At 48.6% G+C, this 24447-nt stretch overlaps 1 protein-coding gene across 1 annotated transcript in view; it reads left to right on the plus strand.

The window, feature by feature from the left end:
* ptar1 (protein prenyltransferase alpha subunit repeat containing 1) overlaps positions 1 to 24447 on the plus strand; it is a 34425-nt gene that overhangs the window by 8314 nt on the left and 1664 nt on the right. Inside the window, exons 2-6 of the mRNA XM_080468350.1 lie at positions 7464 to 7633; positions 9371 to 9437; positions 13209 to 13313; positions 22113 to 22377; positions 23126 to 23502. Of these exons, the coding sequence (XP_080324476.1) occupies positions 7464 to 7633; positions 9371 to 9437; positions 13209 to 13313; positions 22113 to 22377; positions 23126 to 23502 (984 nt within the window). The remainder of the gene's footprint in view (positions 1 to 7463; positions 7634 to 9370; positions 9438 to 13208; positions 13314 to 22112; positions 22378 to 23125; positions 23503 to 24447) is intronic.

The raw sequence follows: 24447 nt of genomic DNA on the forward strand, positions 1-24447 counted from the left end.
CTGGATGAATGTTACACTGGCTGGAAGAATGTTGCGCTGGCTGGATGAATGTTATACTGGCTGGATGAATGTTACGTTACGCTGTCTGGATGAATGTTACACTGGCTGGATGAATGTTACGTTACGCTGGTTGGATGAATGTTACGCTGGGTGGATGAATGCTACACTGGCAGGGTGAATGTTACGTTACACTGGCTGTAAGAATGTTTTGTTGGCTAGAAGAATGTTACACTGGCTGGATAAATGTTACACTGGCTGGAAGAATGTTACACTGGCTGGGTGAATGTTACACTGGCTGGATGAATGTTACGCTGGCTGGATGAACGATACACTGGCTGGATGAATGTTACGCTGGCTGGATAAATGTTACAATGGCTGGAAGAATGTTATGTTGGCTGGATGAATGTTGCACTGGCTGCATAAATGTTACACTGGCTGGATAAATGTTGCACTGGCTGGAAGAATGTTTCGCTGGCTGGATGAATGTTACGTTACGCCGGCTGGATGAATGTTACACTGTCTGGATAAATGTTGCACTGGCTGGAAGAATGTTACGCTGGCTGGATGAATGTTGCACTGGCTGGAATAATGTTACGCCGGCTGGATTAATGTTGCACTGGCTGGAAGAATGTTACACTGGCTGGGTGAATGTTACGTTACGCTGGCTGGATGAATGTTGCATTACACTGTCTAGATGAATGTTACGTTACACTGGCTTGATGAATGTTACACTGGCTGGATGAATGTTACGTTACACTGGCTGGATGAATGTTACACTGGCTGGATGAATGTTACACCGTCTGGATAAATGTTGCACTGGCTGGAAGAATGTTACGCCGGCTGGATGAATGCTATGGTGACTGGAAGAATGTTACGTTACGCTGGCTGGATGAATGTTACACTGGCTGGGTGAATGTTACGTTACGCTGACTGGATGAACGTTGCATTACACTGGCTGGGTGAATGTTACACTGGCTGGATGAATGTTACGTTACGCTGGCTGGGTGAATGTTACACTGGCTGGATGAATGTTACGTTACGTTGGCTGGGTGAATGTTACACTGGCTAGATGAATGTTACGTTACGCTGGCTGGGTGAATGTTACACTGGCTGGATGAATGTTACGTTACCCTGGCTGGATGAATGTTACATTACGCTGGCTGGATGAATGTTACACTGGCTGGATGAATGTTATGTTACACTGGATGGATGAATGTTAAGCTGGCTGGATGAATGTTACGTTACGCTGGGCGGATGAATATTACAGTTGCTGGATGAATGTTACGCCGGCTGGATGAATGTTGCACCGTCTGGATAAATGTTGCACTGGCTGGAAGAATGTTACGCTGGCTGGATGAATGTTGCACTGGCTGGAAGAATGTTACGCCGGCTGGATGAATGTTGCACCGTCTGGATAAATGTTGCACTGGCTGGAAGAATGTTACGCTGGCTGGATGAATGTTGCACTGGCTGGAAGAATGTTACACTGGCTGGATGAATGTTACATTACGCTGGCTGGATGAATGTTACACTTGCTGGATGAATGTTACTGTGGCTGGATTAATATTACACTCGCTGAATGAATGTTACGCTAGCTGGAAGAATGTTAAGCTCGCTGGATGGATGTTGCACTGGCTGGATGAATGTTACGCTTGCTTGATGAATGTTGCACTGGCTGGATGAATGTTACACTGGCTGGAAGAATGTTGTGCTCGCTGAATGAATGTTACACTCGCTGGAAGAATGTTACGTTACGCTGGCTGGATGAATGCTACACTGGCAGGATGAATGTTGCGTTACGCTGGCTGGATGAATGTTAAACTGGCTAGAAGAGTGTTACACTGGCTGGATGAATGTTGCGTTACCCTTGCTGGATGAATGTTACGTTACGCTAGGTGGATGAATATTACAGTTGCTGGATGAATGTTACGCCGGCTGGATGAATGTTACACCGTCTGGATAAATGTTGCACTGGCTGGAAGAATGTTTCGCTGGCTGGATGAATGTTACGTTACGCCGGCTGGATGAATGTTACACTGTCTGGATAAATGTTGCACTGGCTGGAAGAATGTTACGCTGGCTGGATGAATGTTGCACTGGCTGGAATAATGTTACGCCGGCTGGATGAATGTTGCACTGGCTGGAAGAATTTTACGCCGGCTGGATTAATGTTGCACTGGCTGGAAGAATGTTACACTGGCTGGGTGAATGTTATGTTACGCTGGCTGGATGAACGTTGCATTACACTGTCTAGATGAATGTTACACTGGCTGGATGAATGTTACGTTACACTGGCTGGATGAATGTTACACTGGCTGGATGAATGTTACACCGTCTGGATAAATGTTGCACTGGCTGGAAGAATGTTACGCCGGCTGGATGAATGCTATGGTGACTGGAAGAATGTTACGCTGGCTGGATGAATGTTACATTACGCTGGCTGGATGAATGTTACACTGGCTGGGTGAATGTTACGTTACACTGACTGGATGAACGTTGCATTACACTGGCTGGGTGAATGTTACACTGGCTGGATGAATGTTACGTTACGCTGGCTGGGTGAATGTTACACTGGCTGGATGAATGTTACGTTACGCTGGCTGGGTGAATGTTACACTGGCTGGATGAATGTTACGTTACCCTGGCTGGATGAATGTTACATTACGCTGGCTGGATGAATGTTACACTGGCTGGATGAATGTTATGTTACACTGGATGGATGAATGTTAAGCTGGCTGGATGAATGTTACGTTACGCTGGGCGGATGAATATTACAGTTGCTGGATGAATGTTACGCCGGCTGGATGAATGTTGCACCGTCTGGATAAATGTTGCACTGGCTGGAAGAATGTTACGCTGGCTGGATAAATGTTGCACTGGCTGGAAGAATGTTACGCTGGCTGGATGAATGTTGCACTGGCTGGAAGAATGTTACACTGGCTGGATGAATGTTACATTACGCTGGCTGGATGAATGTTACACTTGCTGGATGAATGTTACTGTGGCTGGATTAATATTACACTCGCTGAATGAATGTTACGCTAGCTGGAAGAATGTTGCATTACACTGGCTGGGTGAATGTTACACCGGCTGGATAAATGTTACTCTCGCTGGAAGAATGTTAAGCTCGCTGGATGGATGTTGCACTGGCTGGATGAATGTTACGCTTGCTTGATGAATGTTGCACTGGCTGGATGAATGTTACACTGGCTGGAAGAATGTTGTGCTCGCTGAATGAATGTTACACTCGCTGGAAGAATGTTACGTTACGCTGGCTGGATGAATGCTACACTGGCAGGATGAATGTTGCGTTACGCTGGCTGGATGAATGTTAAACTGGCTAGAAGAATGTTACACTGGCTGGATAAATGTTACACTGGCTGGATGAATGTTACGCTGGCTGGATGAATGTTACGTTACGCTGGCTGGATGAATGTTACGTCACGCTGGCTGGATGAATGTTATGCTGGCTGGATGAATGCTACACTGGCAGGATGAATGTTACGTTACGCTGGCTGGATGAATGTTACGCTGACTGGATGAATGCTACACTGGCAGGATGAATGTTATGTTACGCTGGCTGGATGAATGCTACACTGGCAGAATGAATGTTACGTTACGCTGGCTGGATGAATGTTACGCTGGCTGGATAAATGTTACGTTACACTGGCTGGATGAATGTTACACTGGCTGGATAAATGTTACGTTACACTGGCTGGATGAATGTTACGCTGGCTGGATGAATGTTACGCTGGCTGGATGAATGTTACGTTACACTGGCAGGATGAATGTTTTGTTACGCTGGCTGGATGAATGTTACACTGGCTGGATACATGTTACGTTACGCTGGCTGGATGAATGTTACACTGGCTTAAAGCTTTAGAAGAAATTAAAGGAATACATTAAAACAAATAACGAAGAAAAGTATAATAATAAGTTAAGAGATTTATTAAGATTAGTTTACTAAGTAGGTAAAATCTATTGTTTATTCTACATCCTGTGCATCTAGGAATGTTTTAAGTCCTGATTTAAAAGAAGTGAGTGTGTCAGCAGTCTTCAGGTGTTCAGGAAGTTTGTTCCACAGGTGAGGAGGTAGGAACTAAAAGCTGCTTCACCTTGTTTCTTCTGACTGTAGGAACAGTGAGTCAACCTCTTCCTGATGACCTCAGAGGTCTGGAGCTTTGAACTTCTACAAGTCAGTCTGAGATGATTTAGGCCGAGACCCTTCAAAGCTTTCTAGAGCAGAAGGACCATTCTGAGGTCCTTTGATACACAGGCAGCCAGTGGAGAGGGTGGAGCAGGGGGGATGAGCTCCACCTTCAGTGTGGTGGGGGAATGTGCTCCACCCTCAGTGTGGTGGTGTAATGTGCTCCCCCTCAGTGTGGTGGTGTAATGTGCTCCCCCCTCAGTGTGTTGGTGAAATGAGCTCCCCCCTCAGTGTGGTGGTGTAATGTGCTCCCCCCTCAGTGTTGTGGTGTAATGTGCTCCCCCCTCAGTGTGTTGGTGTAATGTGCTCCACCCTCAGTGTGGTGGTGTGATGTGCTCCACCCTCAGTGTGATGGTGTAATGTGCTCCCCCTCAGTGTGGTGGTGTAATGTGCTCCCCCCTCAGTGTGTTGGTGTAATGAGCTCCCCCCTCAGTGTGGTGGTGTAATGAGCTCCCCCCTCAGTGTGTTGGTGTAATGAGCTCCCCCCTCAGTGTGTTGGTGTAATGAGCTCCCCCCTCAGTGTGGTGGTGTAATGAGCTCCACCCCAGAATTCCTTTGATTCTTCAACATTGTTCAGATGGTAGGAAGCTGATGTGGTTCTTGTGTTAATGTGGCTGTAGAATTTCAGGGTGGAGTCCAGAACTCCACCCAGATTTCTGCCTGATCTGATGTCCTGAGTGACCTGGAGTCAAGATGAGCACTGACCTTTAACCTTTCTTCTTTGGGGCCAAAAACAATGAGCTGAGTTTTCTCTGGGTTGAGTTGTAAAAAGTGCTGACTCATCACTCCTTCATTTCCTCCGCCGGTATCAGGGGGCGTGGTCATTCACTGACACTGAGATATAGAGCTGAGTGTGGTCTGGTCATTCTGAAAAGAGATGTTGTAATGTTCCATGATCTGAGCCAGTGGGAGCACGGAGATGTTCACTAAAGGGCCCCAGGATGGAGCCCTGAGGAACCCCACAAGTGATTTGCTCACGTTCACAATCAGCTGCTGACACAGAATGGCGGCCATCTTGCCAGGAGGATTTAAAGCCACTGAGTGCAGAGCCAGAAGGTCCAACCATTGTTCCAGTGGGTCCAGCAGGACGTTGTGGTCAACTGTGTCCAAAGCAGCACTAAGACCCAGTCAGAGTCAAAGTGAGACAGTGGACGTGTCCCTGCTCATGGAGACGTCCTCCAGCACTTTAATCCCAGTGTCTCAGTGCTCTGACCCCAATCCAGACTGGAAAACATTCAGCTCCTTGTTTTGAGCCAGAAAAGCAGGAAGTTGTGTAAAAAGCTCCTTTTCAATAATCTGACTTCAGAAAGCTTTGATCTGGGCCTGGAGTTACTGATTCCTCAAGTATCCAGATTACTCTTTTTTAAAAGAGCTTTTAGAAGAGTTTTAGGAAAAAAAGCATCTGAAGAGAGCTGTGTACTCTGTGTACTCTGTGTAGTACCTCTGGAGCTGGACAGTGTCAACATGTGTAAAGACTTTGTGTGCAGAGGGTGGAGAGGGTGGAGGCTGCATGTTGTGGGTTTGAGCTGGAGAACAATGTGGGTTAGTGCTGCTCAGTCTAACAGGAGAACATCTGCCAGATTAGACAGAACATCTTTGGGTGGAGGCTCAGGGGTTCCAGTCGTAATGCCTGAGCTCCACCCACTGACTCTCAGTCTGATCGGGCTCATTTGATGGTGCAATAGGAGGGACATCATTCCAAGATGCATCTGAGAAGAGTTCAGGAGGTCCTGATGGTGAGGGACTGTCTGTCTCAGTCTGTCCTCCACACTAAACCAAGTACCAGCATTAGTTCTGTGTTTGCTGAGAACCTCAGAGAAGAACCATTGTCTGGCCCTTTCTAATTCTAGCTTCTACATGCCAAGCCTTTCTTTGGACATGTCCTAATGAAGGTGGAGCTTAGATTGTCTTTTCTGGGCCTTAACCAGTGTCTTCTTCCTCCATGGAGCTGTCCTCCTATCACACACTACTTTAGGTTTGACCGGCACTATGATATCAATGATGGTTCTAACTTTAGAGCTGAAGTTCTCTACAAGGTGCTTGATAGAAGCTGCAGCAGAGCTGCATGCTAGAGAACGTCTGGCTGAAGACACGCCGTGTCTTTTCAGCAATGGGACCTTTTCTGATCAGCTCTGTTGTCCTTGTCCTGCTGTCAGCTGAGACGGAGACTTTAAATGAGACAAGGTCCTGGTCAGAGACACACACATCTTTCACCACAACCTCACAAATGGAAAGAACCAAGTCTAAGATGTGTCCCTGGTTGTGTGTGGACTTTGTCTCATGCTGGAAAAGTCCAACATGTTCTAGATATCCAGGAGTTCCTCAGCACTGATATCTTGTGGATTGTCACAGTGAAGATTCAAATCAGCCATTACCACAACAGAGTCCTCATCAATACATCCAGCAGACAGCAGCTATGGAAGAAGTCTGCATTGTATTTAGAAACCAAACGTCAGTTCCCTACAAGAGAACCGTTCCATCTACTGGCTTCATTTTGGACTGAGCTGGTTTCTTGTCCATGGACATGTGTTGAATAATTATTCAGATATCTCTGTGTGAATTATGCATGCCAACTGAGTTAAAACAATGTATTAAACTCTTAAATGTTTTTTAAAATTGGAATGCAGCGTTGGGCTATCCTAACTGTGTCCACTGTAAATCACACAAGACCAAAAAAAAAAGAAAAAGGGATGATGCCAATAGCTTCACGCCTAAAGAGGCCTCACATAAATCACACAAGATCCAAAAGGAGATGCTACCTTCGTTGCCTAGAAACGAAGGCACTAGTGGGGTCTAAAAAAAAAATGACATGATCATATTTACTCAAACGATGATTTGACGAGAGAAAAAAGGGGTCGCACCTTATGTGGGAAGGTGGACCTTAGTCACTGCATATAAGGAGGGAGTCTGAACGACTCAGGGTGTTGTCCGATCGTGCCTAGCAATGGTGTCTGTCCGTTGTGTCCGCTGGGATCTAATCGGTGCACCGGGTTTTGGAAATAAAACTCTGTTTTTGCATCCAGCTCCACTCTCTGTCTTTTTCTGTACCATTAGGATAACAAGTAGTGTTAAATGTTCGTACGGTCTTTGTTGACGCATCTGGCCCAGGACAACTTCCTACAACAAAGACCACGACACATGCCAAACAGAAGGGGGGCTTCAGGAAGAATTCAAGAAGAAACATGGAGCCGCTTGATTTTCAGTGTCCGAAGTAATTGGTTAAGCCCCGCCCTCATTGAGCCTTTCTGCCCCGCAGTGATGAGGTCGGGGTGATTCCATGTCCGGAGGCACGTTGCAACCGCAGCCCCATCGTGTTGGTGGAGAACAAGCTCGGTGTGGAGAGCTGGTGCATCAAGTTCCTACTGCCGTGTGTCCACAACAAGCTGCTGCTGTACCGCCAGCGCCACCACTGGCTGGACCGAGAAGGTGAGGCTGCATGTTCCTCTTTCTGTGCCGTGTGGCGGCTCTTTTCCCATCAGAGTGCGGCTCGTTGTCCGTCATCGTGGGGCTCGTTGTTCGTCATCGTGGGGCTCGTTGTTCGTCATCGTGGGGCTCGTTGCCCGTCATCGTGGGGCTCGTTGTCCGTCATCGTGGGGCTCGTTGTCCGTCATCGTGGGGCTCGTTGTCCGTCATCGTGGGGCTCGTTGTCCGTCATCGTGGGGCTCGTTGTCCATCATCGTGAGGCTCGTTGTCCATCATCGTGGGGCTCGTTGTCCATCATCGTGGGGCTCGTTGTCCGTCATCGTGGGGCTCGTTGTCCGTCATCGTGGGGCTCCTTGCCCGTCATCTTGGGACTCGCTGCCCGTCATCGTGCGACTCGCTACCCATTATCTTGGGGCTCGTTGTCCGTCATCGTGGGGCTCGTTGTCCATCATCGTGGGGCTCGTTGTCCGTCATCGTGCGTCTCGCTGTCCGTCATCGTGGGGCTTGTTGCCCGTCATCTTGGGACTCGCTGCCCGTCATCGTGCGACTCGCTACCCATTATCTTGGGACTCGCTGCCCGTCATCGTGCGACTCGCTACCCATTATCTTGGGGCTCGTTGCCCGTCATCGTGGGGCTCATTGCCCGTCATCCTGGGGATCGCTGCCCATTATCTTGGGGCTCGTTTCCCGTCATCGTGGGGCTCGTTGTCCGTCATCGTGGGGCTCGTGGTCCGTCATCGTGGGGCTCGTTGTCCGTCATGGGGCTCGTTGTCCATCATCGTGAGGCTCGTTGTCCATCATCGTGGGGCTCGCTGTCCGTCATCGTGGGGCTCGTTGTCCGTCATGGGGCTCGTTGTCCGTCATCGTGAGGCTCGTTGTCCGTCATGGGGCTCGTTGTCCATCATCGTGGGGCTCGCTGTCCGTCATGGGGCTCGTTGTCCGTCATCGTGAGGCTCGTTGTCCATCATCGTGGGGCTCGTTGTCCGTCATGGGGCTCGTTGTCCATCATCGTGAGGCTCGTTGTCCATCATCGTGGGGCTCGCTGTCCGTCATCGTGGGGCTCGTTGTCCGTCATCGTGGGGCTCGTTGTCCGTCATGGGGCTCGTTGTCCGTCATCGTGGGGCTCGTTGTCCATCATCGTGGGGCTCGTTGTCCGTCATCGTGGGGCTCGTTGTCCGTCATCGTGGGGCTCGTTGTCCGTCATCGTGGTTCTGGAGTTCTGAGTTCTGGAAGTAGTGTCTGATATGTCAGCCGTCACTGGCACATTTCCAAGTCTGGTGGCGAGGAAGGAAGAGGCTGCTGGAACAAGCAGCTGCCACACTCAGAATATCACATCGGAGCAGAATCACATTCTGAAGGATTTTGATCGAATGAAGTGATTATTGAACATATTGAACACGGAACCAACCTGTTTCACACTGAATGTGAACGTCTGCTCTTCTTGTTCGGACTTCATTAGACAATGTTTGTTTTTGTCGTGTGTGTGTGTGTGTGTGTGTGTGTGTGTGTGTGTGTGTGTGTGTGTGCTGAATGTATACTTCAGTGTATGCTCTATATCTGTGTTAAATGTTAACAGATTAATCCATCATCATGATTATTCTGATTAAAAATGGAGAAGCAGTTAAGCCATCTGAAACGTGACCACTGTGTTTATGATCACGATACTCAACATTGTGGTAGTTCAGCTCATCTGGTACAGCTCGGACTTCTGTCAAAAGTTTGTTTGTTTGTGTCCTTCAGCTTTAGTGGACATCACCTGCACTCTGCTGCTGCTGAATCCAGATTTCACTACTGCCTGGAACGTCAGGTACCAACAACCACAGCAACAACCACAATAATAACCCCAGCAACAACCACCACCACCACACCTAGAACAGGCACTCAGTAGAGCGCAGACCTTCGCCAACTCCAGGTTATTTGATCCACCACACCACTCCTTTCAACATCTGTCCTGCTTGTTTGAATTGCTTCATGTTATCACTGTTTGACACTGATGGACACACATTTTACATTTTCTGTGCGACCCCCGCTGACCTTTGACCCAACCACTAAGCACAGTAATGACATCACTGCATTATTTGACATGTCAGCATGTCAAAGGATAGGGGATTGAAAACTGAACCTTGACCTTTGACCCAATTGCTCTCGAAATGTAATGAAACCATCCTTGGATAGGAAGAAATAATCCAGACACGCACGCACACACACACACACACACACACACACACACACACACACACACACACACACACACACACACACACACACACACACACACACACACACACACACACACACACACACACACACACACACACACACAAATGGCTGTGTAGAGGTTACCTTCCCAAATTCTTCTCTTTTTCCATATTCCACACTTTAATATTTAAGATCATCAGACAATCATCCATCCATCCATCCATCCATCCATCCATCCCTCCATCCCTCCATCCCTCCATCCCTCCATCCCTCCATCCATCCATCCATCCCTCCATCCCTCCATCCATCCATCGTCTTTCCCTCTCAGTCCACTAGAGGTGGTGCTGGCAGTATAGACAGGGGAGATGTCCAGACATCCTTGTCCCCCACAACTTCCTCCAGCTCTTCCGGGGTTAGAACCCCGAGACGCTCCCAGACCAAACCAGAGATATGATCTCTCCAGAGTCCTGGGCCCACCTCAGTCCTCCTCCCAGTTGGACCTGCCTGCTAGACTTCTAAACTGAGGCCACCAGGCGGCTTCCTAATCTGATGAACCAGCTGGCTCCTCTCAATGTGGAGGAGCAGCGGCTCAACTTTGAGTCTCTGCTTATGGCTGAACATCCTGGACGAGTCGTTGCTGGGTTCTTGGGTAGTTTAGATGCTGTCCTGGTTCCTTGGTGACCTCCTGGACGAGTCGTTGCTGGGTTCTTGGGTAGTTTAGATGCTGTCCTGGTTCCTTGGTGACATCCTGGACGAGTCGTCGCTGGGTTCTTGGGTAGTTTAGATGTTGTCCTGGTTCCTTGGTGACCTCCTGGACGAGTCGTTGCTGGGTTCTTGGGTAGTTTAGATGTTGTCCTGGTTCCTTGGTGACCTCCTGGATGAGTCGTCACTGGGTTCTTGGGTAGTTTAGATGTTGTCCTGGTTCATTGGTGACCTCCTGGAAGAGTCGTCGCTGAGTTCTTGGGTAGTTTAGATGTTGTCCTGGTTCCTTGGTGACCTCCTGGACGAGTCGTCGCTGAGTTCTTGGGTAGTTTAGATGCTGTCCTGGTTCCTTGGTGACCTCCTGGACGAGTCGTCGCTGGGTTCTTGGGTAGTTTAGATGCTGTCCTGGTTCCTTGGTGACCTCCTGGACGAGTCGTCGCTGGGTTCTTGGGTAGTTTAGATGCTGTCCTGGTTCCTTGGTGACCTCCTGGACGAGTCGTTGCTGGGTTCTTGGGTAGTTTAGATGCTGTCCTGGTTCCTTGGTGACCTCCTGGACGAGTCGTTGCTGGGTTCTTGGGTAGTTTAGATGTTGTCCTGGTTCCTTGGTGACCTCCTGGATGAGTCGTCGCTAAGTTCTTGGGTAGTTTAGATGTTGTCCTGGTTCCTTGGTGACCTCCTGGACGAGTCGTCGCTGGGTTCTTGGCTAGTTTAGATGTTGTCCTGGTTCCTTGGTGACCTCCTGGATGAGTCGTCGCTGGGTTCTTGGGTAGTTTAGATGTTGTCCTGGTTCCTTGGTGACTTCCTGGATGAGTCGTCGCTGGGTTCTTGGGTAGTTTAGATGTTGTCCTGGTTCCTTGGTGACCTCCTGGACGAGTCGTCGCTGGGTTCTTGGGTAGTTTAGATGTTGTCCTGGTTCCTTGGTGACCTCCTGGATGAGTCGTCGCTGGGTTCTTGGGTAGTTTAGATGTTGTCCTGGTTCCTTGGTGACCTCCTGGACGAGTCGTCGCTGGGTTCTTGGGGAGTTTAGATGTTGTCCTGGTTCCTTGGTGACCTCCTGGATGAGTCGTCGCTAAGTTCTTGGGTAGTTTAGATGTTGTCCTGGTTCCTTGGTGAGCTCCTGGACGAGTCGTCGCTGGGTTCTTGGGTAGTTTAGATGTTGTCCTGGTTCCTTTTTGACCACCTGGACGATTTGTCGCTAGGTTCTTGGGTAGTTTAGGAGTTGTCCTGGTTCCTTGGTGACCTCCTGGACGAGTCGTCGCTAAGTTCTTGGGTAGTTTAGATTTTGTCCTGGTTCCTTGGTGTCCTCCTGGATGAGTCGTCGCTGGGTTCTTGGGTAGTTTAGGAGTTGTCCTGGTTCCTTGGTGACCTCCTGGATGAGTCGTCGCTGGGTTCTTGGGTAGTTTAGGAGTTGTCCTGGTTCCTTGGTGACCTCCTGGATGAGTCGTCGCTGGGTTCTTGGGTAGTTTAGATGTTGTCCTGGTTCCTTGGTGACCTCTTGGATGAGTCGTCGCTGGGTTCTTGGGTAGTTTAGGAGTTGTCCTGGTTCCTTGGTGACCTCCTGGATGAGTCGTCGCTGGGTTCTTGGGTAGTTTAGATGTTGTCCTGGTTCCTTGGTGACCTCCTGGACGAGTCGTCGCTGGGTTCTTGGCTAGTTTAGATGTTGTCCTGGTTCCTTGGTGACCTCCTGGACGAGTCGTCGCTGGGTTCTTGGGTAGTTTAGATGTTGTCCTGGTTCCTTGGTGACCTCCTGGATGAGTCGTCGCTAGGTTCTTGGGTAGTTTAGATGTTGTCCAGGTTCCTTGGTGACCTCCTGGACGAGTCGTCGCTGGGTTCTTGGGTAGTTTAGATGTTGTCCTGGTTCCTTGGTGACCTCCTGGACGAGTCGTCGCTGGGTTCTTGGGTAGTTTAGGAGTTGTCCTGGTTCCTTGGTGACCTCCTGGACGAGTCGTCGCTGGGTTCTTGGGTAGTTTTGGTTGGCTGGCCACTCCTGCAGAGGTTCTCCACTGTTCCATGATTTCTCCATTTGTGAGTAATCGCTCGCTGTGGTTCACTGGAGGCCTAAAGCTTCTCAAAGGTCTTTGTAACAACCACAACAACAAACACAATCACCACCACAACAACAACAACAACAACAACAACAACCTGTTGATATCCTTGGCCTCCCCTTCTTCCTCCTGCTCCTCTTCTTCCTCCATTTGCTCCCGGTCTTTGTCCTGCTCCTCCTCCAGCTCCTCTTTCTTCCTCCTTGTATTCCTCCTTCTGCTCCAGCTCCTCCTTCTTCTCCTCCGCCTGCTCTTCCTACTCCTTCTCCTCCTCCTCCTTCTACTCCCGCTCCATTTCTTCCTCCTCGTGTTCCTCCATCTGCTCCAGCTCCTGCTTCTTTGCCTGCTCTTCCTACTCCTTCTGCTCCCGCTCCTCCTCCTCCTCCTTCTGCTCCCACTCAATCTCTTCCTCCTCCTGTTCCTGCTTCTGCTCCAGCTCCTCCTTCTTTTTCTCCAGCTCCAGCTCCTGCTTCTCCGTCTTCTCTTCCCACTCCTCCTCTTCCTCCTCTTCCTCCTCCTCCAGCTCCTCCTCTTCCTCCTCCTCCTTCTGCTCCTGCTCAATCTCTTCCTCCTCCTGCTCCTCCTCCTGCTTCTCCCATATACCAGCCTTTTGTAAAAGGTGAGTGTTTTTCCAGGAAGGAGCTGGTCCAATGTGGAGTCCTGAACCCAGAGAAAGACCTGTACCTGGGCCAGCTGGCCCTCACCAGATCCCCCAAGAGCCCGGAGACCTGGATTCACAGGTGAGATTCCAGTCCGTAATGTTGTGCTGCTCTAGTTACAAGATCTAGAATTGCTCCGTAATGTTGTGCTGCTCTAGATACAGGATCTAGAATTGCTCCGTAATGTTGTGCTGCTCTAAATACAGGATATAGAATTGCTCCGTAATGTTGTGCTGCTCTAGATACAGGATGTAGAACTGCCCTGTAATGTTGCCCTGGTCTAGTCACAGGATCTAGAATTGCTCCGTAATGCTGTGCTGCTCTAGATACAGGATCTAGAATTGCTCCGTAATGTTGTGCTGCTCTAAATACAGGATCTAGAATTGCTCCGTAATGTTGTGCTGCTCTAGATACAAAATCTAGAATTGATCTGTAATGTTGTGCTGCTCTAGATACAGGATGTAGAACTGCCCTGTAATGTTGCCCTGGTCTAGTCACAGGATCTAGAATTGCTCCGTAATGCTGTTCTGCTCTAGATACAGGATCTAGAATTGCTCCGTAATGTTGTGCTGCTCTAGATGCAGGAATTAGAATTGCTCCGTAATGTTGTGCTGCTCTAGATGCAGGATGTAGAATTGCTCCGTAATGTTGTGCTGCTCTAGATGCAGGATGTAGAACTGCTCCGTAATGTTGTGCTGCTCTAGATGCAGGATGTAGAACTGCCCCGTCATGTTGCCCTCATGTTCCTGCTTTAACTTGTTGTTACTCTTTGTTCTGATGCTTTGCTCCAGGAGATGTTTCTTACTCACGTCTGGATTTTAAATCTATTGGCAGGTCATTTTAAAGCAGTACCACTCCTGGACATTAGTCGGCAGCAGAGAGCTCTTTTCAGTTTGTGACTTTTCTCACTGGTTTAGTTGGTTATGAACAAAAGCTTCAGCCTCTTCTTCCATTTCTATTCAAGCTGCCATGTTTCTCCTCAGACACCAGTGTTTTAAATGCCAGTGGTTCGCTCCTCACCTCACAACGACAAGCTCCTGGTTTGAATCCCAGGCAGAGTTTTCTAGGGTTTCCTCCCACGGTCCAAAAACATGTGCCAGACCCTGGACCAGAACCAGCCCCCAAGACCCTCCAAACCCTCCAGACTCTCCACCCCAACCAGTGGAGGAGCTTCAGTAGGTCTCTGGTTCTTCTCTGCTTCTTCTCTGGAGAAGCTTCAGGAGGTCCCTGGTTCTTCTCTGGAGGAGCTTCATGGGGTCTCTAGTTCCTCTCTGGTTCTTCTCTGGAGAAGGTCCCTGGTTCCTTTCTGGAGGAGCTTCATAAGGTCTCTTGTTCTTCTCTGCTTCTTCTCTGAAAGAGCTTCAGGAGGTCCCTGGTTCTTCTCTGCTTCTTCTCTGGAGGTCCCTGGTTCTTCTCTGTAGGAGCTTCATAAGGTCTCTAGTTCTTTACCAGTTCTTCTCTGGAGAAGGTCCCTGGCTCTTCTCTGCTTCTTTTCTGGAGGAGCTTCAGGAGGTCCCTGGTTCTTCTCTGGAGGAGTGTCATGAGGTCTCTGGTTCTTCTCTGTAGGAGGTCCCTGGTTTCTCTCTGGTTCTTCTCTGGAGGAGGTCCCTGGTTCTTATCTGGATGAGCTTCATGAGGTCGTCACCTGAAAGTGTTTTCCAACAGCCTTGAAGGAGTTCCAGAGTTGCTAAGCTCTTGATGGCCCTGTGGCAGTCATGTTCATCCAAACATCTGGAACGGGTTGATGTCAGGTGACTGGAGCGCTCCGTTACTCTCCTCTATGAGGAACATCTGTGAGGGTGGTGACTGGATGAACTTGTGAGGGTGGTACTGACTTCAGGCAGAGACTCTGGTCCTTCAGGCAGAGACTCTGGTTCTTCAGGCGGAGGAGACTCTGGTTATTCAGGCAGAGACTCTGGTCCTTCAGGCAGAGACTGTGGCTCTTCAGGTGGAGGAGACGCTGGTTCTTCAGGCAGAGCAGACTCTGAACAGGATAAACATTGACTGAGAGGTTGTGACCAAACGTTGGACAGGTAGTTTACCTTCAGCTTTACTGACGTTGGATGTTTGGACAAAACACAATCTCAAATGTTTGAATTGTTTACCACCAAACACTTTAGTCATATATGTCACATACTACAGCCCAGGAATGTACTTTATATTCTGTTGGATGGTTTTAAAACAAAAGATTTTCAGCCTGAATGGTCTGCTTGTGTAAACTACTGCCACCTTGTGGCCAAAGCTGGACATCTTTTTCTTTCAAAACGGCAGCTGCTGTCTTAAATTCAAGTTGCAAAACCGTATTGGCCTGCTTACAGTATCGTAAGGAGTATGGAAGAGTTTCAACTCTCAACCAACTGGACACTTAACAAGAAAGGAGCAGGTGAACACCTCCCACCAGGAAAATGGAATGTGGCGAGCTGCTTGGTGAAATCCCCTCCATCTCTAAAACACCAGCCGAACCACAAGCTTTCTGAAATGGGGTCCACACTCCAAACTCAAACCGGGCTATTTCAGAGGCGGAGCGCCGCCACCACGGAGTCCGTCTGCTACAACAAAAGAATTTGATACAAAAGGTGAGCAACCTGGAAAGTAGGTCCAGACGGACTAACATTTGGATGTACGGCGCGCCCGAGGACACGGGCGGAGACTCCACGATAAAGTTTGTGGAAAACCTCCTGACCTGGCAGCCTCCCTGACTCCCGAGTCCAGCGAGCCCACAGAGCTCTGCTCAGAGGCCCAGACCCCCCCACTGCCCCGGAGCCCAGCGTCAGAAACTTCCGCCAATACGACATCAGAGAAACTGTCCTCTAGCTCGCTTGGAAAAATAAAGTCCTCATTAGCAGCAAGCAGGCTTGATTACAGGCCATGATTACTTACACCAATGAGGTCATGGAGAAGCGCAGAGCGGCTGCTCAGTCAGTCAGTCAGTCAGTCAGTCAGTCAGTCAGTCAGTCAGTCAGTCAGTCAGTCAGTCAGTCAGTCAGTCAGTCAGTCAGTCAGTCAGTCAGTCAAGATTTATTTATAAATCCCTTCCAGGGTTTCTACCTGGCTCTGGGGACATCAATTGTCCTTTCATAGTCGGCGCAATTTAGAAAATGCTTTACTTTGGTTAAATTACAGAGTTTTAAAAAAATGTCTTCTGTCCACGCTGCCGATCTGTTTGGTAAATTTAAAACTGCTATCGAAAATCACTCGACAGGGGTTCTTAACAGAATGTTTTTGCTTTGAGGACAAAGAATCAGAATACAAAGGAACATTTTCACTAAATAGGATGTACTCTGTCTTGTCCTCATTTAAATGGAGGACATTTTTCCCCAACCACAGCTTAATGTTTGTGATACAGTCAGTTAGGGATTGAAGGGCCCCTGTCCTGTTTGGGGATGCCGGTAAATACAGCTGCACATTGTTGACTTGCCGAGCAATAATTGACCCCAGTGGCAACATATATAGTGATAACAGCATAGGGCCCAAGATGGAGCCCTGGGGCACTCCACAAAAAGAAGAGGCAGCAAGTATGACAGGTCATTGGTCATAATTGAAAAGGTGCTATTGGTCAGGTAAGACCCAAACCACTTGAGTGCACAACCATGGATGCCAACTTCCTTCTTTAATGGAGGCAGGAGGATTGAATGATCCACAGAATCAAATGCTGCTGTTCAGTCTAGCAGCACTAGGACAACAGGGCATGGGGCATCAACAGACAGGGCGACATGGTTATGTACTTTCAGCAGTGAGGACTCAGTACGGTGTCTTGATCTGAACCCAGACTGAATTCTTCTTCCCCAAGAACAATTCCAATTGCATAAAAACAATTTTGTCCAGGACCTTTCAGATAAAAGGCCAGTTAGAAACATTTCTAAAATTGGATAAAACACTAGCATTAAGATGTGGGTTTTTAAGTCGGGGTCTCACAAGAGCATGTTTAAAAGAGTTGGGCGACATCCTGAGCTCAGGCCAGAGTTCATTAAACCAAGAGAGACGGTCCAACAGTCGAAAACATGTCTGTCAGCAATTTAGTGGGAAAAACATCCGAAGAGCAACTGGTTGTTCTCATATGCTGAACCTCCTCAGTGAGGATTGAAAGAGAGACGGGTTGAAAGTGATCAAACACTGGAGAATGTTGGGGGGGGGGGGGCAGACTGCTCCAGGCTACCGCTAGGCTAATGCTAGACTACCGCTAGGCTACCACTCGGCTAATGCTAGGCTACTGCTACAGCAACTCAATGATCTCATACTTTGTTAACAAAAAATCTTATGTGTGGAAACAGAGGCATCAGACACAGGATTGGTGAGGGGGCTCACAGCAGAGTTAATTCTACTGAACACGAGGACTATGACCATTGGTAAAAATAATGCAGGGATCTCCGGTAACACCGCCACAGAGGAGTCGTGTTCCAGCATGGAGGAACATCTGCGGGAGGCGTTCCCATGGCAACAGGCCGAGGGTCTTTTTTGGACTGTGGGAGAAAACCGGAGTACCCAGACGAATCCCACCCCACACACACACACACACACACACACACACACAAGGGGGACATGCCAACTGCACACAGAAGGCCCCGGGCCATAGTTGAACCCACAACCTTCTGGCTGTGAGGTGAGAGTGCTAATCACTGAGCCACCGTGCAACCCTTATATGGTTAAGTTGATTTTATTAAATGTTAACGGGCTCCTTAGCCCAATCAAGTAGTTCCAAAGTCTTGCAAAATTAAAGAGGGAGAACATCTAGAGAAGGAACGTGTTCAGGCCTTCAGCTCCCAGAGAACATCTAGAGAAGGAACGTGTTCAGGCCTTCAGCTCCCAGAGAACATCTAGAGAAGGAACGTGTTCAGGCCTTCAGCTCCCAGAGAACATCTAGAGAAGGAACGTGTTCCAGGGCTGTTTCCCTGCAGAGGACACAAGGCGACTTCACAGCACTGAAGGTTCCTCCACTAATCTACAGGATCCACCCTCACACATCTTCAGTGTTCTTCTCAAGGTTCCTCCACTAATCTACAGGATCCACCCTCACAAATCTTCAGTGTTCTTCTCAAGGTTCCTCCAATAATCTACAGCAGGGGTCTCAACCCTTAGTCCTCGAGAGCCCCTGTCCTGCATGTTTTAGTTCCCCCCTGCTTCAACATACCTGAAACCAATGATGTCATCACCAAGGTTGTGAAAAAGTCCAATAACGAGCCCCTCATTGTGATCAGAAGAACACTGAAGATGTGTGGTGGTGGATCCTGTAGATTGTTTGAGGAACCCTGAGAAGAACACTGAACATGTGTGGTGGATAATGTAGATTATTGGAGGGACCTTCAGAAGAACACTGAAGATTAATTAAGAGAGTGAGTGGTTGGTTGGTGGTCAGAGGGTGGATGTAGTAAGAGCATGAGTGGTTGGTGGTGGTCAGAGGGTGGATGTAGTAAGAGCGTGAGTGGTTGGTGGTGGTCAGAGGGTGGATGTAGTAAGAGCGTGAGTGGTTGGTGGTGGTCAGAGGGTGGATGTAGTAAGAGAGTGAGTGGTTGGTGGTGGTGGTACGCAGAGGGAGTTTGGGGGTTCAGTGTCTTGCTCAAGGACACTTCGACATGTAGGCAGGCAGAGATGGGAATTGAACCTGCAACCTTCTGAATAGTAGATGACCGCTCTACAAACTGAGCCATGCCGCCACAATATATATATATATATAGATATAAATCTATCTCTATCTCTATCTCTATCTCTATCTCTATCTCTATCTCTATCTCTATCTCTCTCTCTCTCTCTCTCTCTCTCTCTCTCTCTCTCTCTCTCTCTCTCTCTCTCTCTCTCTCCGTGCATTTCAAGCCTCAGCATTCTCTAATGCTGGTCTGACTCAATCCACCCGTTAATACATTTTTATGGCTACAAAAACCAAGTTATCATGCAGAAATGCAGTATAAAGAGTCTTTGCATCACAGATAGATACTGGTGTAGCCAGAATAAATACCTTTATGAATGAAAGAAATCCCAGTTCAGTCTCTCCTTCTGCTGCAGCTGCATAAAGAAGCGGCTGCTTTTCCCAAAACTTGCGGGGGTCGAGGACGGAGACAGACGTCAGCTTTTCATGGTCTTAAAAATAATCTAATGATAAATAAGATAATCCTGAATCCTGCCATGGAGTTTGTAGTGAGCAGGTAAATTACACTGGACCTCCGTGGGCTTGGAACGCTGCGGTGCGTTCAAAGACCTCCAGGAAAAGTCCCTCTTGAAAATGGTTTGGACAATAAATCTTCAACCAAATGTCTTTAATTCTCTTTTCAGCCATTGTAGGTTGATCAAACCTCTATTAAACCAACCAACTATATTTTGGTTCCTGCAGCTGCTCCAGATGCAGTCAGCTAGCTGGAGAGTGAACTCTCTGACCGTCCAATCAGAGGGCTGGAATATGCTGACGTCACCCTCGGCCTTCCAGAAGGTCCTGGGTCGTCAATATCAACCCTAACCCACTATGAGAATTTGAATATTTCTAGAAACAAAATGATAAACTTACTACATGAACAAAGTGGAAATAATATTCTGTAATGTCCACACACACACACACACACACACACACACACACACACACACACACACACACACACACACACACACACACACACACACACACACAGTATACAGGAGAACCAGGAAAAGAGAGAAAGAGTAGAAATTACTAAAGCTGGAGGAAATAATGGGAAAATATTAATTTCTTTTCTTTTTCTTTTCTTTTGTTTAGCTGCAGAATTACTTCTGATGGTCGTTAAATTCAGCTTTTCAAAGTAAAGGATGACTTTCACTTTCTAAATCAGCCGTCGGGGAAACTTTTTGTCTTAATATTATTCCACTGGGTACTTTGCTGCTCTGGAGTCACAGTGCTGCTCTGGAGTCATTATGTTGCTCTGGAGTCACGGCGCTGCTCTGGAGTCACGGCGCTGCTCTGGAGTCATTATGTTGCTCTGGAGTCACAGCGCTGCTCTGGAGTCACGGTGCTGCATCCAGAGACGCTGCACATGCTGCTCCGTAAGGGAGTAAAAACAACTGGAAGTAAACAAAACTATGTTAATTACCCAAAACATTTTTTAACAAATTAAACGTTTCGACTCAATTGATTAAATGAATGCATTATTTTTGACAGCACTAATATATCTCTCTCTCTATATATATACGGAGGAATGATGGATGGAGAGATAAGTTGTTTTGTGTGTGTTTGGTTTTGTGACTTTTTTAAATGTGGAATAATCCAGTAAGATTACTCATGAAAGCAGGATTGAACAGCAAACAGGTGAAGGAAAAGTGTAACGGTACCACAGATCTTAAAGGTGCAGATTAAGTTATAGATTATTCGGCTTTTGTCGTCCTGCTTGTCCACTGGTGATGGAATAAGTCTATTTTAGGGCTTTTCCACCAAAAAGAACCAGGTTCTAGTCCAGAACCAGTTCTTAAATGAGCACCACCAAAGAACCGGTTCTTTTTCCACCGTTAACGGAGCCAGTGGGAGCCACGTCACTGTGTCACTCCAAAACGTGACACGTCACTGATTTCACCAATTTGGTGCTGACAGCCTCATCCAGGAACCAGGAGACGGACTGGATTCATGGGTTTAGTCCGGGTCGCTCCATCTAGTCTGACCTGAACCTCTGATGCACCAAAGAGCCAGAAGACATTACGTCTCTTCGTCTCTCTGTTGGTGTTTTTTCACGTCCGTCTTGCTTTAGTCCAGAGCCCCAGAGTGGACATAGAGGGGAAATAAATAACGTGTGAATGAGTTTGGGTCTTATTTTTCAACACTTCAGCATTACATAGTGAATTTCTGCTCCTTTCACTTTATTCCTGGATGTGTCTGAATCAAACGCTTCAACATGGAGAAGAATGGAGGTGTAGAATGATAGAACGCTGCTCTAAAACTGTTTCCATGGTAACCTCCATAAACACACTGATTAAAGTTCTCTTTCACATGAAGCCATTAAAAGGCTCATTTTATTCCTATAAACTCCAGCTTTCATTTACAGTAGTATGTACTTTGTTTTTTAGATGCTGATGAACCCAAAGTATTCATTATAAAGAAGTTCTGTGGGTTAGAAAATAATATTGGAGCGGAGCGCCCCCTGCAGCCTCACACTGCCTTGCTCAGCGGCTGCAGCTCCTCAGCCTGCGGTCAGAACGTGAAACAAGACCTGGACGTGACGTTAGTTAGAATAATGTCACCATGAAAAGTGTGAAAAATAAACCACAATGGAAAACTGCTTCTAAATTATATCTGACGTAGCTGACTGACAGGTGGAGCTCTGCAGCATCTCAAGAGCCGCGAACGCAGATTAGATAATCCCGCTCCCTCGGGAACTTCAGGGAGCGACTTATTACATCGTTCCCACGTGTTATTTTTTATTCTTTTCTCTATAACCACTCTGGGGCTCCGTGTTCACTGGAGTTTTCAGAAAGCCGGTACAGCCTCTCTTCCTCCTTGTAGGTAGTGATACCTCCAGAGATAACTCCGCCCCCAGCTGATGACGCGTCGGGTCCCAGTCTGACTCCTCTCTGGTCCAGCAACGAAGTGGGGCCAGTGTAGCACCACTTTATCCCCTGATAGGCCGGGGCTTTGGTAGTGGAAAGACAAAGAACTGGTGCCAAGTCTGGCCCTGGACCAGGACTAGCACCTGGTTCTTTCTGGTGGAAAAACCCCCTTTGTGGCCCCTGATCTGACCTCTGACCTAAAAACAACGTGGAGCCCGAAGCTCTGAGCAGGACAGTCCTGCTGCCCCCTGCTGGGGAGGTAAAGCCCTGTGCTTTTGTCCCCGAGCAGCTCAGCTGGATGCAGATCCAAATGTGTCCCATGAAGAAGCCTGGTGAGCTCCTCAGATGTTCATGTGGCTGAGTGGGGTTTTGTCTCCCTCTGTGTAGACGCTGGGTACTGCAGCACATCCTGCACCAGTCTTCTGCTCCTCCTCCACCGCAGCCCGCCGCCGCTGGGCGGAGCCAGGAGCTAAGCCCTTCGCCACAGCCGACCGCCACTGGGTGGAGCCAGGAGCTGAACCCTCACCTGTCCCAGACCCTCCACCAGGAGATGAAGGTGTGCGCCGACGCCGCCAGCCGCTATCCCAGCAACTACAACGCCTGGTCACACCGCATCTGGGTGCTACAGCACATGGCCAAAGGCAATGTCAAGGTGGGTCTGCTCCACCCAGCTCCACCCATGGACATTCAGTCGCTACACACTTTCTTACAATTCAACCAGCAAGATGTCATGAAACGTGATACAGTCCGCACGAAGACACTGGGTTCACTACAGACACACTGGGTTCACTACAGACACACTGGGGTCTCTAGACACACTGATTTCATTACAGACACACTGGGTTTACTACACACACTTGTTTCACCACAGACACACACTGGGTTCACTAGACACACTGGGTTCACTACAGACACACTGGGTTCACCACAGACACACACTGGTTTCACTACACACACACACTGGGTTCACTAGACACACTGGGTTCACCACAGACACACACTGGTTTCACTACACACACACACTGGGTTCACTAGACACACTGGGCTCACTACACACACACTGGGTTCACTACTGACACACTTGGTTTTCACTACAGACACACTGCTCACTACAGACACACTGACTTCACTATACAAATACTGGGCTCACTACACACACACTGTGTTCACGACAGAGCACACTCTGGGTTCTTTTCTCTCTGATTGCCAGGGCGGGGGGGGGTACTTCTCTCTGATTGCCAGAGGAAGGTGGTCCGGGGGGGGGTACTTCTCTCTGATTGCCAGAGGAAGGTGGTCCGGGGGGGGGGTACTTCTCTCTGATTACCAGAGGAAGGTGGGGGGTTAGGTTAAAACAGCACCGTTCTTGATAGTGATTTTTATTGTTGATTGTTTCCCGGCAGGTTTTCCATGACGAGTTGTCGTCGATGAGTCGTTGGGTTTCCAGACACGTGTCGGACCACAGCGGCTTCCACTACCGCCAGTTCCTGCTGCAGGAGCTCATCACTGAGCTCTGCCCCCCCCAGCAGAACGACAGCCCCCCTGAGCAGCTGGGCTGCCCCTCCCAGGAGTACGACGACCCCCCGCAGAAGCTGGGCTGCCCCCCCCAGCAGCACGACGGCCCCCACACTAATGGTGAGCTGTCTGGGGCGGAGGCCACGGCAGAGGAGGAGCGGCAGCTCGGCCTCTTCTCCGTCTTTCAGCTCTTCCACCAAGAGATGGTGCTGTGCTCAGACCTCATCCAATCCTTCCCTGGACATGAAACCCTCTGGAGCCACAGGTGAGACCCCCCAGGTCATATCCCTCTCACAGGCGAGAACCCCCCCGGTCATATCCCTCTCACAGGCGAGAACCCCAAGGTGAGATCCCCCCCCGGTCATATCCCTCTCACAGGGTGAGACCCCTCCTGGTCATATCCCTCTCACAGGGTGAGACCCCCCAGGTCCGTAGTACAGCAGCAGCTCCGTTTCACACTGGGAGCAGGACCAGGTTATTCTGAATATAGAACATCAAAGATGAGGACAAACTAAACGCTGATCAAATAAAATGTGACAGGAAATGTCTTGGTGATCAAACTTCACAAACACTTTAGTTCCCCACTTTTCCCAAACGTGTGACTACATTTCTAAAGATCAGACCAGTGAGCAATCGCTCTGAAGGCCCCTGCAGACTCCAATAAGAACAAGAAAAAAAGTCGGGCTGCTACGTCAGCAGATGCTGAAAAAAAAAAGCTTTTTTGGCAGGAGAGTTCATACTATGAAGAAGCTGTTCAACTTGCAGGCCACGCCCCCTTAAGGCAGGCCACGCCCCCTCACAGCAGGCACTGTAAAGCAGCATTTTGACTTCAACTGCACAGCTTATTTCTTGCTTCCAATGTTTTCAGAAATACATTTCTCTGAACTGTTTCAGAAATAAAAGAGAGCGTTTATGTCAGAGTTGGTCCGACATGTTAACGAGCTGCAGGGCTCAGACAGTAGTGAGGCTACAAGTTAAACATGATTAAAATATGACTGATAGTCATTGGCGAGCTGGAACACACATGCGCAGCCCACGGCAGAGCAGAAGTGTCGGCAGTGCAGCTCTGACTTTGGAGCAGCAGAACCATGTTCCTTCAGCCAGACGGAGCTGGACGAAGGAAATGATGTTTTGTTTGGCAGGACCCTGAAGTGTCAAACATTCTTCTTGTTCTTATGGAGGATGAATCGGCCTTAATGATCATTTAATG

The sequence above is a fragment of the Lipophrys pholis genome (genome assembly GCF_963383615.2).
Source record: "Lipophrys pholis genome assembly, chromosome: 7".
NCBI lineage: Eukaryota > Metazoa > Chordata > Actinopteri > Blenniiformes > Blenniidae > Lipophrys > Lipophrys pholis.